Below are 17,484 nucleotides of genomic sequence, written 5' to 3'. Positions count from 1 at the left end.
TTAAGATCAAGTGCCATATTAAGGTTATCAGATACAATTCAGAGCAGATTTGAATTTTAAAAGTATGGTGTGCAGTCTAACTACCCATTGGGTCTGTGTGGTTAAAAAAACTAGGCTAGTGTCACATCTAGCCACCTTGGACTTCCCAGCTCAAATAACCATTTAGAGCTGGTGGTGTAAATCCACAATAGGGCCTGAATTCAAGCCTCCAGAGCCATGGCAAGACACTCTATCTGCTTTGCCATTGCACCCTATGTTATACTGTATTATTACTTGGAGCATCAACTATGTTGTGATTTAGAAAACAGCAGTTTAAATAAGGTTTACAGATTTGCAGATGATATTAAAATTAGGGTTAGAGCAAATAATGAGGAGTAATACAACTGGATTCAAAAGGATTTGAACCATTTAGGTAATTAGGCCAACAGATGGTACTTGCAGTTCAGTGTAGAAAAATGTTAAATAATTGGTTGGGGAATATGTGCTAAATGGAACAATTGTATAGTGTGATGATTACAAAAAGGGGCTATTTGGAAAAAATCTTCAACCATGAAGACCTGAATCCAAGAAAGAAAAATAAAGCTACTATGATGTGTTAGCAAGGAGACCGAAATAAAAGAGATGAGAATGACAGCTCCACCAGGCATATTGTGTGCACACGATTTTTGCTGTTATTAAGAGTTCAGCAGAAAATAGCTGTCCCATACTGTAAACGTTTTCACAACTTGAAAAATTCTCCCAATTCCACATTTTGTCAGATAAAACAGAGACATACAGAAGTTTCTTATGGGGAAAAAATAAACCCAACAACAGAAGACAAATATACAAGGAAGAGGAGGCAGTGTCCTACCTGACTAGCTAACAGCACTGTGGTTAGGGTACTTATTTGCATTGTGAGAAATCCAAGATCAATCCCCTCCTTTTCCCAATTCAGACTTCATCTTAAAAGTTATGGAAAAAGAATTAAAAATTAGGGAACACAGTATAAAAGGAGCTTGTGCAGAACTACTTCACCCAATTGCTAATAAATATATAGAATGCATTACAGAAAGCCTTTTAAACACACTGCCACTAATGAACGGTTGTGGTAAATTCTCACTGTCCAGTTTTAAGTCACTATTAGGTGCTCTAATATACATTCTAGTTCGGACAGGAATTAAATGATATGGCCAGATGAAGTACTCATAATGGATAATGGTCCCTCTGGTTATAATCCATGAATCTCTGTGATTTAAAAAAATGTGTAGTTATTTCTGGAGAAGGAGACAACTGAAGGACTGGAAAAAATAGACAGCTGGGATTACGATACTAGTAAATATTAAAAGGCATCATGTTCCAGGTCCCAAAATGTCTTTTGTTCTTACAACACAACAGCAAAGTTCTGCCCCTACACCACTAATCCTCTTTTTCATTCTAACGTGCTAACTTTATTGTGTACTGGAGCTATCATTTGAAAGTGCTCTGAGTGCTTTCTCTGATTGCACTGGCAGAGTTATATGAACCATTACCTATCATTACCTTTATTTCAAATCTGTCACTTCTTCCTCTTTGTAGCCAACAAGCTGTAGGGAAAAAAAAGATGCAGTTTCTATCAGAGAATAAAATCACCCATACAAAAATGAGATGAAAGAAACGTGAACAAAGAAGGAAAAAGGAGATGAGAATCTTGATAAATCAGGTTCTGTCTGTGCAAAGGAGATTCTAATCTACTGCTATATAAAAATCCTAAAACACAATGCAAGCTAGAGCTGGGCTTTGTCTGTGATTCTTTGTCCTCTCACTGCACCCTGAACTAAAAATGTCTCAAAACATTCCACAAATATTATGCAAATACAAATAATATTGCTATGACTTCATTAGGCGTGAAATATATATTCGAACTCCAGTTATATATATATATATAAGCTTGGATTTGCTTCCCTAAAAGAAGTGATTTTTTATGAGGTGCTTTTCAGTAAATCGTTCATGAGCTACACAATGGGCCGTGAGCAATTAATGTTAATTAAATGGCCCCTTCTAACTGTTGTGCTGCTGGTGACATATTAACGACCTCAAAATGCACTTGGATTTGGAGTTGGTTTTTTTTCAGGGTGTGTGCCAGGCTGCCTTACCTCTGTAGATCCATGGCATGCTCCAGCTGCTACTGCACATGTATGGAATGCCGTTCACATTTTCAGTAACATGCACTATTAGCCAAACACTGAGAGAAATCAGCCATTATACAAAGTACTGCAGAAATAGCTGAGAGATTAAAGCAAACCAGTAAGCCTGATTTTCCTGCTTAAAACACCCACAAAAGCTAAATACAACTGCAAATTGACAGCAATACAGACAGACAGATCATCACAAAGAAAGCTAAATTAATGCAGTAGAAACACAGGCTCTAGATGCCTGTTCATGCTATGCAGTGACCAATGATAGGAACTTTTTGTTGCTTACTTCACACAGAGATAGGACCAGAAACGACAAGGCATACTTCTCCCCAGTAGAATATACAAGTTATATCAGAAATGAACTTGCCTCAAAAACATATTAAAAAGGTAAATGACCCACAGACCCAATACAAGAGGTGGATCAATTCTCATATTTTGCAAGCCAATTAGGACATCCAGAAAGAAATAATGTAATAAATTAGAAAGGCAGCAGTTACAGTCATGAGCTTGAACAAGATTTGGCCATAAAAAATCTACAATTTACAGACTAATCTCTGAACTGTCGATTTGAATATTATGTCCACTCTACCATATGAATGTGAAAGATAGAAATCCAACAACAGTATAGACAGATGTCTAAATGTCTTTGAAAGCAAAAGCCTCGGGGAAAAAAACTGTATTACATGGAATAAATATATAACAAATGCCAAGATTCATCACTGAGCCCAGCAACTTATCTCAAGTTATCCTGAAAAAAAGATAGAAATATATCATTCCTGTTAAAATGCAGCCAAAGCGTCTGCTATGACAGGTGTGCCATTGGGCAGCTGGACTGAAGTTCTAGGTGGCTGAAAGAATCCTGTCATCAAGGAGAACTTAGAAAAAGATAATTTACATGACTTAAGAAGAAAGAGGGCATACCCTGGATACAGGGATGCCTAAACTTTGTACTTTAAAGGATGTTTGATGGCACGGAAGGATTCAAATTCAGAAGCAAGTTTCTCCCCAACCTTTGAAGAGAATTTACTTTACAGCCTTCCCATATAGTCTTTCTGAGTCTTTGGTTTTCTTGGTAACCCAAACAACAAAACGTAACCATTAGTCTATAAACAAACTATTGCAAGGTAACTTTTAAGTAAGATAGATTTTCAATGGAAGACCGCCACTACTGGGACCCACTATAACTGGATGTAAGTCTACAGTATGTTAGCGAGCAGCAAAATGGCCTGTGCTTGCAGGCATAAGCACAGATTAACAAAAATATGCACAGTGGGGACATCAGACCCACTCATTTTCTTTTCAGATACTTTTTCATTTAATAATGAATTATGTTGGGCCATATGAAGCCTGTGGGCTGTCTTTTATACACCCCTGATTTTCAGTAAGTTTCTCCCCAAGTCTGCTAGCTCCTGGAGCTCTCTTGCAGGACCTCACTGTCTCTCAGTTATTACTAGGGGTGCACCGATAAAGATTTTCTTGGCTGATACTGATAGCTGATGATTAACCAACCGTATTGGCCAATGCCAATCTGATAACTGATATTTAGTAAAAGTGCAAGGCATTTTAAACTACTGACATCCAAAAACCTTTACTTTTTGTTTGTTTTGCATTTATAAACAAACACACCTGCCCCCTATCTGTTCTGGCCCTTGATGAGGAAGGTGGTGACTGCCTTATTCCCATGCATGCCACCCCCTCTCCTATGGTTCCCACCTGGAGCCCTGCTCCCTGCACAGCCTGTGCTGCTGATCCTGGATGGGCAGGGCAGAGCCTAGCATGAACAATGGCATGGGGCACGTTTGGAGTCCCAGAGCACGCCACTGTCTCAGCACCAGCAGGCCCCACACAACTGAGCTCCCACAACTGCTGGGAAGAAGCCACTTTGGCAAAGGCATCTGGTGCTCAGTGGAGCAGAATATCCCTCGCACAGCACCTTACCCCATCTGCACACAAGCCAACTTCTCAACAGCAGCACTCAGGCCCCTGCTGCACATGCAGCATTGCCATAGCAGCAGCAGGAACCGGTAACAGTCCCTTTGTTGCTAAGTGTGGCACTCTGTGACTACTCCCTGGCATCCCCTCCCCGTCCTGCTGCTTGCTGGAATCTGTAGTCTGCCACAGGCTTGGGACGGTGGGGACCAGACTATGCTCACCAGGGTACTATGGAAACACAGCCATAATTATTGGCTACAACGACCAAAAAAATCTGATAGCCGATAACATCATTTCTCCTTTTATAAGAGCCGATCTGATAGCCAACAGATATATTGGTACACCTTTAGTTACTACTTCCCTTATTTAGGACATGTTGAACCCACTGGTATAACCAAGCCTTCTGAGGGGCAAATTTTATTTAATCTTGTGTATTGTGGTTGGAGACGCATTAAAAAGTTAGGGTAGGTGGCAGAAACAAAAATAAACAACAAAGGACTAGACAGTTTTGATATGGAGTAGCACAATGAGAAATGGTAAAAAAAAAAAAAAAAAAATTGTGTGGCAGAAGCAAGAAAGAGCCTGAAGAAGGACCCAGGAAGAAAGAAAATAGGCAGGGGAAAAAATAATTTGGAGCAGCACATTACTATATTATTTCCAGGAGCTGATGTGAGGTATGTAGCATCCCCATAGAGCTGCAGGCTAGTTAGCCTGAAAGTTGTATTATAATAGCGACATTGTGCATTTCATTTAATATAGGATTTTCATTTTCAAATTCGAGTTTCAGTTCAATACATAAACATGTTCAGTGATGGCTACATACCCTGCTTTTGCTGCAGCAGGCTTGAAATAACTAATTACTAATGCTTGGATCCAAAAGTAATCAGTGAGAGTCAGGGAGAGAAATGTACCCACACAGACAGGAAGGGAAAAGGCCTTGCAGAAGAGAGAATGGAGAGTGCCAGAAAGAAAGAGAAGCTTGGAGTAGGGGGAGACCTAAAACCAGTATTGTGGTAATAACATTGTACCTTGCTCATATTAGTGTTTGTTAATGTGTGCAATAGTCATGAAACCTAGGTACAGAAAAATACACCTGTCTTTACAAAATGAAATCTTTAATTTTCCTAAGGTCAACCCACAGCAAACATACTGAGACACAGTCTGTTGGATCACAGACACACAGTTTATATCAGATATTATTAGTGTCATCATTCATTTGAATTACAGTAGCACTCATACTGCACTAGACACTTTCCAAAGAGTCCATCAGTGCTTCAAAGGGCTTCAAACTGCCTCTCACCATCGAAAATATATTTTCTAAATAGAGGAATAGAGTCATAGAGAAGTAGGGCTGGAAGGGACCTCCAGACATATTCTAGTCTGGTCTGCTGCCTAAGGCAGGATCATCTTTATCCAAACCATGCCATCCAACCATAATCTAAACTCTGCATAAGACTACCCTCAACCCTGACACAACACAGACCTTACACCTTAACCTGCCACAGGAAAAATAGAGGAATGTCCTGCTTCTATAAAATGATGTCAATAAGTCAGTATACACTCAAGAGGCCCTGCCCATGTCCCCTCCTACAGAGGAAGGCAAAAATCCCCACACTCCATACTAATCTGATCTTGAGGTAAAACTCCTTCCTGACCCCAAATATGATGACTGATCTGACCCTGAGCAGGGGGGCAAGACCCTCTAGCCAAGAACATCCATCTTTACTCCTAGCAGGAGAATCAACACACCCAAGTTGGCTACAGCTAAGGCTGGGGACTTCAACATGTTGGATATTTATCTTGCTGGGATCCTGTGACCCCAGCTGACTTCCTGCCCCTCGGGCAGGGGGCTGGACTCAATGATCTTCTGAGGTCCCTTTCAGCCCTAATGTCTATGAAATCTATGAATACCTGGTGCCTCTGGGGAGGCTTAAAAACACCCTGACACATATAGCAGAAAAGAGTTGGGCAACGGGGTGGGAACAACCAGCAAAGAGGGGACTGGGAGCTCCCTGATGCCAGGGCAGGAGGACATTGTCACTGCCCGGGCTCTGGTGGCAGAGCCCAACCCTGCAGCAGGCAGAACCCTGGGGCAGGAAGTAACCTCCTGCCCCCTGCCGCCCAGCTGACCGGGAACAAAATGTGCTCCTGGTCAGACGTTTACACATGCCTTACTGCACAATAATTACTTGGCAGTTAATTTGCTACTTGCATTTACAGGTAGCAAATTAATTGCCAATTAGAGAAAATAACTGTGTGGTAAGGGTCTGCACGTGTAGACAGTGAGGCTTACTATGCAGTTATTTTCTCTGCTGCGCAGTAAGCATCTCATGTAGACACACCCATTGAGTCTATGATCTACCAAGACTCCCCAGTCCTCTTCCATACTGCTGCCATCCAGCCAGGTGCCCCCCATTTTGTATTTGTGTTTTTGGTGATTCTTCCCGAGGTGTAGCCCTTGCATTTGTCCCCACTGAACTTCATCCTGTTTGCTTTAGCCCACAATCCTTCTGAATTGTGGTTGCATCCTCCAACATGTTCACAACTCTTCCTAGTTTCATGTCATCTGTAAACTTGCTCAAGAAGCTTTCTATGCCAGCATCCAAATTGCTAATAAGCATGTTGAACAGCAATAATCAACATAGGAAACAGCATAAACCATCTCATTTCACCTGTCAGCTTCTTGTATCCTGGTCCGGAGGACTGGACCAAAAGAAATTGCAGGATTGGACCAAAATAACTGGTCCACAGCTTTAAATGCATCCTGGATCTCTCGGTGAGGCCTGTTACTTTACATTTGTTACTGTGGTGGACTGGTGTTTCCAGTCCAGGGAAATATACCTCGGGTATACTGGACGCCTTTCAGCTATTTACACCATCAAACATCAAATGCTCCTGTTACATGTCCTTGAAGCTACAGGGTTGAATTAGAAATGCTCTGATAAGCCTCCAGTCTGTCTTCTCAGAGTGAACTGAGAGTGCCTTTAGGGGTTTTCCATCTATGAAGGTTTCACCTGGAGAATGTCATAAAGCTCATTTCTCTCTTCCACCCAACTGAACATTTATAGTAAACCACTGGTAGAGCTGGTGAAACAGCACAGGCTGAAATTGTAGCAATGCAATGCTGCGGCTAGTAAAGCGACCAAAATGCTGGCGTGCATCCATAGATGCTTCTCGAGCAAATCCCGGGACATCATTCTCCCCTTGTACTCGGCCTTGGTGAGGCCGCAGCTGGAGTACTGCGTCCAGTTTTGGGCTCCACAATTCAAAAAGGATGTGGAGAAGCTTGAGAGAGTCCAGAGGAGAGCCACGCGCATGATCAGAGGTCAGGAAAACAGATCTTACGATGACAGGCTGAGAGCCATGGGACTCTTTAGCCTGGAAAAGCGCAGGCTCAGGGGTGATCTGATGGCCACCTATAAGTTTATCAGGGGTGACCACCAGGATCTGGGGGAACGTCTGTTCACCAGAGCGCCCCAAGGGATGACGAGGTCGAACGGCCACAAACTCCTGCAAGACCGTTTCAGGCTGGACATAAGGAAGAATTTCTTTACTGTCCGAGCCCCCAAGGTCTGGAACAGTCTGCCAGCGGAGGTGGTTCAAGCACCTACATTGAACACCTTCAAGAGCAAACTGGATGCTTATCTTGCTGGGATCCTATGACCCCAGCTGACTTCCTACCCTTTGGGCAGGGGACTGGACTCGATGATCTCCCGAGGTCCCTTCCAGCCCTAATGTCTATGAAATCTATGAAATCTATGATATCCAGACACCTAGCTCCATGTCTCCCTGACATCTAATGTAAACAGAGCCATTTTCTAGCCATCTCAATCAGCACTTGGATGAAGTAGGAAAAGGCAGAGGTTATGCTGGTAGAAAGAAGCATGCACCTTGAAAAAACTTACCTATTTGATGCCTTCCCAGACAACTAACAACATGCCCTCAAAATAGTAAATCAGTCCACAGCCTTAAATGCTTCTTGGACTTTGCACTACTATTGAATGCCTAAATCATCATAGCAGCAAAACTATTTTTGTGGGTGATATCTTTTATTGGACCAACTGCATGGCAGCAAAACACAGCTGTCTGCCACTAGCTGAAAGATTACATTATACCCCACCAGACATAGATCTGTCTACACTACCTCATGTATTCGTTGCTTCTGGAATTGATTACTGTCTATTCTTATACCTAGGAATTAAGTCACACATCCTGAAAAGTCTCCAAATGATACAAAATGCAGCATATAATGCTTTGTGCTATTCCCTCACAACACGGGCTGGTTAGCACTGCAGTCTAAGAAGAGAGTACAGGGCTGGAACATCACTGTGGTCAAACCACTGGAAAAGCCCGTTAGGGTCCTTGATAACCTGGTGTAAATTAGTGCCTTGGTGCTGCCTAATTTATGCCAGGGGACATCCACAGTATACAAAAAGCCAAAGAGTTGGTATAAGGTCACCTTTGCCCCTTGCTCATCTATCTCTTGAGCTTTGTTCTGCCAAACAATTAGCAGGCCCAGGTTATATATGGACAACATTCAGCTCTTTCTGAGGTGCACATTTAAATATAAAGAATGTGATACAAACATAACATGAAGTCTTTCTGAAGAATTCTTGTAATAATCTTCCTGGATCTAACAAGCAGATTTGTTCTTGATGATCAGGCAGGGTAGGGAAGACTTTAGTTCTTGCCTCTAGACTCTAGAGGCAAGGCTATCCAGAGATTCCTGTGTTGATGATACAGGAGGAATTTTCAGGGTGAAGATAAGATAATACTGCTACAGAGCCAGTTTTTTTTCCATTTTATATTTCTGTTCAGCCCAGACCCACAAGTTGCAGCTCCCTACCAGTCACAGAAGAGAAAGGAATCGGGGAGTTCTCTATTTGTAGCTACTGTAAATAGCTGTAGTAAAACTGCCAATATCTAAACTCTTATGTAAACAGGTGCGTTTTTTAGTTCTTCCTCCCATAGGCATAATAAGTATTATTAAGAATAGATAGGCAGCAGGTTTTAACAAGGCACTGGTTATATCAATAGTAAGTCAGAATAGATTTTCAATGTGCTGTAGTAAGGCACTAAAATATAATAGCCTCTTAACTGACACATTGTTATCAGTCTTATTATGGCTTTCTTCATGCCTGTCAGTGGATTATGGTAATTTTTTTAGTCACGGGGCTAATCAAAGTAGAAGACTTTGAGCTACTGACAGCTCAGAAGAGATATAACTGGCTATACATTGTCATGAAATTCAAACACAGGAAGAAACTTCAGCCTCTCTTCCTCATTCATGTCCCTCCTCCCAGTAAAATCAAAGCAACTTTTTGAACAGGCTCCTCCTTTATGCTTCAAGGAAAAAGTCAAGGAAACAATGGGCACCTCTTTTCCCTGATCAACACTACATTAAAAAAAATGAAAATTTTCCTTTTGGAAAGAAAATACAGTGAGATGTAACTAATATGGTCCACTGGAATCTAAGAATTAATCTCATGAACTAACCTTTGAGCTTTTGTGTCCACAGCATTTACACATTTTTAAATTATGAGGCTTTTGAACATAAGGAAAAGCCCTAAAGACAGAGGAAATACCACTTTCCTGGGAAAACTGGAGCAAAGTTCATTCGCAGGGGTATGTGGAGACTGGGGCAGTTCTCAATCCCTATGTACTAAAGGATATTTCCTGTATGCAACAAAAGAGGGAGACTTGAAAAAAGGTCATGGGAGCAGTTCATGAGTATAGGAATAAGCATACTCGCTAGCCAAACTAAACGGGGAAGCTGGTGCAAGTTATATACAACAGTGGTTGCAACCATAATACAAATTTGAGGTAATGGCATGTCCTCTGGTCATTTTCCACTTCCCTCACACTCTAGAAAAATCCCCCCAACAAGACCAAAGTCCACAGGCAAGTCCAGCATTATGCTTATCTAAATCATTCTCTTTGAAACTTTTCAAGTCATTTGTGCATTACCTGAGAGAGGGACAGACTAATAACCCTAAAAGCTGATACTTTCTGGTTAGCTAGGGAACACATACCGTGTTGCATTCAAGTGATCCAGGCTCTCCACAGTGCTCTGCCCATATGCATCAGCCCCTCTGTAAAGAAGGGAAAAAAGATGACATGTTCAATTGAATCCTTACTAAGATGGAGTCACTTATAAAATGGAGTCAGATGGATCCAGTCAGTGGTGACCTTTATAATGTGTCAGTTGTGAATTTCATTGAGATCCCTAGTTTATTTCATACTGGCCATTGAAAAGAGGAGGCAATGGCAGACAGTCATGACTGCACTGAGCTAACACTGATAACCTGGAGGTGAAAGATTTGGTGGCACATTGTCAAGACTTTGTATCATTGCATTCCCATCAATCTTATTCTTAATGAGACTAACAATAAGAGATTTATAGATGAATGTGGACCTTAAAGCCAACCCACCAGATAACAACCCAAAGATCTGTGTGGGTGGTTGGTACCCAATGAAATTGCATACAAAACCTGATAGCCAGTCCGTATATATTGTCTTACCAGTATTCACAATTACTGGCAGTGCAAGAAAATGGAGGGAAAATTGAAAGAATACATGATCGAAGGGGAACTATCAAGAAGAACTACCTACCCCTAAGTAAGATAAGGAATAGATGTCTTAAGACACAGGGTGAAATCCAGGCACTACTGAAAGTCAACTGCAATTGTGAGGCAAGGCTATCACTCACAGTCTTCTGCCCTTTGTGTATAAAATATATTACCAGTGCCCCTATACTTGTATCAGCTACAAGGCACATTCCTAGTATTAAATATTTTCTCTTATTTGGTGAACATGTGGAACATCAGACAGTTTGTTACAGGTATGTCATTGTTTGTGTAGGGCAAGGTATATAAAAATATCCTACATACAATGCTCGTCATCAGAGTCTAAAAATATCTTCTGGATTCTAACCTGAATTTCTTTTTCTCTTATTCCCCTTACCCAATTGTGTTTGTATTTTCAACAGGTTTTTTTACATATAAATTTACTGATACAAACATTATGGGTCAGAACCTACTCCATCTATTAGGCACCTAAGTTTAGACTCCTTGGTGGGATGCAGATGTGCAGGCATGTGCGTTTGTGATGCCACAAACCTCTTTGCAATTCCACAAACCACACGTTGCATGTTAAACCATGCAGCGCCGTGGCAAAATTTACTACCAGGATTTCCTGGTAGCAAAGAAAAACCGTGAAAAAAGCAAACAAACAGTGCATAAGATGTCAAAATGCCATGTGCCAGGACAAATGCATTGATAAGGAAGCAGGCGGCCCAGGGCTCCCTGCCCCCCATCTCCGTGCACTGTGGAGGCCCCGTGCTGAAGCAACCTGTGCCGCAGCAAGCCTGGGAGAGGCATGTGGGCTAGGGACAGACATTCAAAAAGCCTGAGCGTAATTGATTCAGTCTTTGCAACTTAGTTTGCAAACATACAGAGAATCCCACCAGACTGAGGAAATTCAGGCACATGTCTGCAGTGGCTCAGGCTGGAAGCCAGAGTGTGCTAGAGCAGCCCTCCCTGCCCTTGCAGAGCTGAGCTGAGGGGGTCATGGCCAGGCTCCAGCAGGGCTCTGATTAGGGAGGGGTATAAACCGCCAGCCTGCCTGTAATCCCAGGCTTTTCCCCTCTCGCTGCTCAAGGGGCAGGAGTGTTGCCAGTCTGCAGCCCTCAGCTAGCACTGAGACAACGGGGGTGTCCAGTGCATGCATCTGTTGATGATACAGAGCTTTTCATTCTCCCTCCCTGCTTCTGTACACTGTCTGCAGCAAACTGACAGGCAAGCAAGCCAGGGTTAGGGTGGCTGACAAACATGTTTATCACAGTTATCTCACTGTTTATCACCTCATTAAGACTGTTGAGTCTACCTATTGATTCAGCAGGGACCCAGCATGTGGTCTGTTAGCTAATACACAGACACCTCCTCAGCAAGGCAGAGGGGAGGGGGGAATTCCTGCTTAGCAGGGAGGGGGAGGGGAGCAAACAGCTCTTAAACAGCATTTTGAAGGAAAGACATTAAGCTACCTATTACTTAGCTCCAAAAAGCCTGTCTGCCTGGGTCTCTCCCACAGCACAGACTGTAGCCAGAATGTGGTCTGCTAGCTAATCTGGAGGTGTCTATGAGGGACGGGGGAATGCCTGCTTAGCACTGAGTGGGGAGGGGAGGGGAGGGGAGGGAGGAGCAGAAGCCAGGCAGATGCCTGCAGAGACTGCGGAGCTGTAGCCAGGAAGCAGAGGGGAGGGGCCAGCCCTGCTGTGGAGCAGAAAGCCCTGCCCACCCCAGAGAACATGCCGGGGAGACTCTGATTTATCTTAAACCAGCAAGGATTCTGGGACAGACATTGCATAAACAAATTTAAGTCAAATCAGTTAAGTCTGATACTACATTCAACCAGGTTTATCTCAAACCGGTTTCAGCCATTTTCAAACTGGTTTATGTGCACTGAACATCTGTTCTGTTACACGTTTAAACCAGTTTTATAGATTTCACAGACATTAGGGGCTGGAAGAGACCTTGAGAGATCATCAGGTCCAGCCCCCCCCACCACAGGCAGGAAGTCAGCTGGGATCAAGTGACCCCAGCAAGAAATATATCCACCTGTTTTTTGAAGGAGTCCAGGGTAGGTGCTTGCACCACCCCTGTGGGAAGTTTGTTCCAGACCCTGGACACATGCATCATAAAGAACTTTTTTCTTATATACAGTCTAAATCAGCCTTCCTGGAGTTTATGGCCATCAGACCTTGTTTTTCCTTGTGGAGCTCTGGTGAACAGGTGTTCCCCCAGGTCCTGGTGTACCCCTCTTATGTAATTGTAGGCTGCCACCAAGTTCCCCATGAGCCTTCTCTTCTCCAGACTGAAGAGTCCCAAGTTCCTCAGCCTTTCATTGTATGGCCTTCCCTCCAGGCCTTGGATCATATGAGTGGTTCACCTCTGGACTCTCTCAAGCTTCTCCACATCCTTCCTGAAATGGGGGGCCCAATACTGGACACAGTACTCCAGCTGCGGTCTCACCAGGGCCAAGTGAAGTGGGATGATGACTTCCCTGGTTTTGCTTGAGATGTATTGGTGCACGCACGCCAGAGTTTGGTTAGCTTTGCCAGCCACAGCATCACATTCGTGGCTCATATTCATCTTGTGGTCAATCAAGGTCCCCAAGTCCCTTTCGATCATGGTGCTAGTGAACGTAGCACTGCCGAGCCTGTAAGTATGCTGGAGGTTCTTCCTATTGAGGTGCAGCACTTCTCTGCATTCAAGGCTATCAGGTTTTGGTCAGTCCACCTTGAGAGTGTGTCCAAGTCAGCCTGTATCCCTAGTCTGCCCTGTGGCGTGACCACCCTTCCCCATAATTTGGTATCATCCACAAACTTGGCTAGTTCACATCTGACTCCTGAATCCAGATCACTGATGAAGATGTTAAAGAGTACCGGCCCAAGTACCAAGCCCTAAGGGATTCCACTGGTCACCCTGTACCAAGTTGATTTGCTCCCTTCAACTAGTACTCTTTGGGTACGACCCCACAGCCAGTTGCCTAGCCATCAGACCGTATGATGATCAAGGCCACAGTTCCCCAGCTTAACCATGAGAACAACATTGGGAACTAGGCCAAAGGCCTTCTTGAAGTCCAGGTATATGACATACACATCATCTCCCTCATCCACAGCACAGGTTACCTGGTCATAGAAGGAGATGAGGTTGGTCAGGCAAGACCTGCCAGTCACAAAGCCCTGTTGGCTGGCATTCAGAAGCTTAAATTCCATCAGTCTGGTGTTGATAGATCCCTTGACAATTTTCTCAAGGAGTTTTCCAGGGACGGATATAAGACTGATCGGTCTATAGTTCCCCAGGTCATCCCTCCTCCCTTTCTTGCAGATAGGGACCACGTTGGTTCTTTTCCAGTCAGCTGGGACCTCGCCCAAGCACCACGATTTTTCAAATATCTCTGCGAAGGGGGATGCAATGATGTCTGCCAGCTCCTTCGAGACTCTCAGGTGCATTCCATCTGGGCCCGCAGACTTGTGAATGTCCAGTTCCTCAAGCTGTTCCCTGATCCACATCAATTTTAGGCCTCTTGCCCGCTCCTAGATTGGTTTGTGCCAATCCTAACAGTGTGATCCTCCTAGGAGGGTGAAAAACCAATGCAAAAAAGTCATTTAGGAGATGGAACTTTTCTTGGGCATTGGAAGTCGGTTGCCCCATTGGATCTCTCAAGGGCCCAATGCTATCCTTGTTCTTTTTCCAACTTGCCACATATTTGAAGAAGGACTTTTTGTTGTCCTTGATTCATGTAGATAGTCTAAGTTCAGTTTGTGCCTTGGCTTTTCTCGACTTCCCTCTACAGGTGTCGGCGAGTGCAGAGTAATCCTGTTTGGTAATGCTTCCTGTTTTCCAGATGGTGTACGCTACTCTTTTGAGCTTAATCTAAGCATTCCTTATTCAGCCATGGGGGCTTCCTTGCCCATTGACTGCATTTCTTGTGAGATGTTATGGCTTTGCCCTGTGCTTCAAGGATTATGTTTTTAAGAAATGACCATTCCATGTGTAACCCCTTTTCTGTGGGGGGGTATGACCTCTAACTGCCTGACTGACCAATTCTCCCAGTTGGCAAAAGTCAGTTTATGATTACTTAAAGCAGTTTATACATAATGTCTGTTACTAGCCATGGAAACAGGGGACCAGGCAGGCCGCAGGCCCAGAACTACCTGCTTCCTGATCTCTGTGTGCTGCGGAACCCCAACACTGAGGCACCCAGTGCCCAAGCCAGGCAACTTCCTGGCTGGCTGGGGCACAGTGTGCCTTGAGACAGAGGCTCCATGTGCCTCAGTGTGGGGGCTCCACAATGGAGTCCTTGCACTAAGGCATGCAGAGACAGGGGAGCAGGCAACCCTGGGCTGCCTGCTTGCTTATCTCAAGGCACATTGTGCCCCAGACAGCTGTGGAACAGCTGGCTGGGGTGCAAGGTGCCTCAGCGCAGGGACTCTGCAGCATACGGAGATGGGGGAGCAAAAACAGCCCTGGGATGCCTGCTCCTCTGTCTCCACATGCCACTCCCCTGCTGGCTGGGGCACAGGATGCCTCAGTGCAGGGGCTGCCTGTAAGTTAGCCCCCACTCTGAGGCACCCTGTGCCCAGGCAGTCCCTGCTGCAGCACATGGAGCAGTGGGACAATGTGTCATGCTGTAAACTGCTCGAGTAAGGGCATGCACTGCAGCACAAAGTAGCAGCACAAATCTGTCCTGCTACTATTTGTGCTGCTGCAAAGCACACCCCTGTTCGTATGGATGCGTCCATTAAGTGTGATCCTATTCCACTCTGCTTGAGTTCCTGAAAAACTATTAATACAAAAGGTGAGTGGGTCCTTCGCCTCACTACTCGTTTGTGACTTAGTCTTCAGGCTAAGATAACGGCATGTTACAAAAATAGATCCACTAATGGATTTTCAGGGGCTCAAACAGAGTGGTGCATAAGTCTCCTAAGGTAACTAATAGGTAGAGTAGGAACTGGCCCTGTGTCTGCAAACAACCTTGGGCAAAGAACAAAGACTTTAATCTTGATATACACTAATACAGACAGAAAATGAAGCTTAAATATTATCTAAAAGTCTATTTGCATTATGGGCAATGATGCAGGTAATGTCCAAAGATCCTGATGAAACTGAAAAAAAAGAAGCAAATAATCAAAAGCAGCTATATAGTTCTGAGTTTGAAGGCCTATAATATCCAAAAAGCTTAATGAAATTCTGGAAGAGCAGGTCTGAAGTGAATCATCAGAATCTTCTATAGTACCTCCATTCAACTCAGCCTTATTTGCAATTGAATAGCTACAAAATGACTGAGCATTGTCAGAATTTTTAAAAATTATACTTTCTTGGGTTTATAAAACAGAATTCTTGACAAAAAAACCCAGTGTCCTTATATAAAAAAGTCTTATATCAAAGTCCAAATTTATTTTTTCATGTCTACAAAAACATAGAAAATATTTTCTCTTTCTTAAAATTCAATGTTTTAATCCACAAGTGCTCAAGCCCTGGGTCCATGGGCCAGCCCCAGTCCCTGGCACCAAGTCTTCTGGCCCATGGGCCTTGCCATGGGTCTGAAAACTTGGTGGAGGGGGACTGGTGGTGCTGCTACCCTGCTGCCATATTTCTGTACCCATGGAAAGCCCTGCAGGCCAGAGCCTATGGCCCTACACATGGATGACAGTATGGGCCTGATCCTGGCATGCACAGCCCTGGAGCCCAATCCCAGTACACAGGGATGGCATGAGGTCCCAGGGCCTGATCATGGTTCACAGAGGTGGTACAGGGCCCTCATTCCCCAATCCCAGCATGTGGTGCGGGATCCAGATAGCAGCAAGTGGTGATGGCACAGGGCCCTGATCCCCTAATCCCAGCATGCAGGGCTGGGTGGGGCCAATCCCAGTACATGGGGCCAGGCAGGGGTAGCGCAAGGCCTTACTGCCTAATCCTGGCATGTGTGGGTAGTGTGGGGCCCCAGGATGCAATCTTGGTGTGTAGAGCCTTATATCAGAATGTGGAGCCAGGTGGGCATGGTATGGGCTCCTATACTGGCATATGGGGCTGGTGCAGGGCCCCAAAGCCCGATTCTGAAGTGCGGGGCCTGATACTGACATGTGGGGATGGTCTGGAGCCCAACCCTGGCATATAAGGGTGGTGCGGGCCCCTATCTCAGCATGTGGCAGGAGGCAGGGGTCACACAGGAACCCAGGGCCAGATTGTGGCATGCAGAGACCAATTTAGCTTGTGCGGTCCAAAGTTTGAACACCACTGGTTTTGTCAATCAGATGTGAAATTGACAAGACATGATCCAAAACCTACCAATATTAAGGCTGAGTAGTATCTTTCCACTGTTTAATGGGATGTGGATCAAGCCCATAACGAAGGGCCAGAGGTAAGGACTTGAAAGGAAATCTGTAACAGGCTAAAAGTAAGACTAAAAAAGAAATTCTTATATGGCATGAAGTGGTCAACATTTACTGTTTAATAGTCTAATATAGCAGGATTAAAGATTATTTTCTATAGTTTCTATTCTACAATGAAGTGGGGTGTTATTTTTAATAAAGATTCCAGTAAGACATTTCATACTCTTACCCTGATCTTGCAAATCCTTAATCTTATTATCCAGTCTTTGTTGTAGTGTCTCCCACATCATCCATCCTTTTTAAACATATACCAATTCTAGAACCAGCTGAATCAAGCTTAGACACAAATAAGTCAAAATGTGACTTGAGGCCATGAACTGCAGAAAGTAAAGCACCAAGTAAAGCTTGAAACATTTTTCAAAAAAGCATGATATGGAAATGACTTTTAAAGCTGAAGCAAAACCATTGTGAGCAGCCACCACTAATGGGTTTTGGAGAAAGCAG

General features: G+C 44.0%; 1 protein-coding gene across 1 annotated transcript in view; it reads right to left on the bottom strand.

The window, feature by feature from the left end:
* The window catches only part of LOC149870520 (uncharacterized), a 50,559-nt gene that overhangs the window by 6,518 nt on the left and 26,557 nt on the right, over positions 1-17,484 (bottom strand). The window contains exons 4-5 of the mRNA XM_090034517.1: positions 1,519-1,562; positions 851-941 (exon numbers count right to left, since the gene is read on the bottom strand). Coding sequence (XP_089890643.1) covers positions 909-941; positions 1,519-1,562 — 77 coding nt within the window. The 3' untranslated portion in view covers positions 851-908. The remainder of the gene's footprint in view (positions 1-850; positions 942-1,518; positions 1,563-17,484) is intronic.

The sequence above is a fragment of the Crocodylus siamensis genome, chromosome 2 (genome assembly GCF_052110815.1).
Source record: "Crocodylus siamensis isolate JL-2025a chromosome 2, ASM5211081v1, whole genome shotgun sequence".
NCBI classification, from domain to species: domain Eukaryota; kingdom Metazoa; phylum Chordata; order Crocodylia; family Crocodylidae; genus Crocodylus; species Crocodylus siamensis.
Note: the sequence above shows the minus strand (reverse complement) of the source record. Positions and strands in the feature narration are given on the sequence as shown.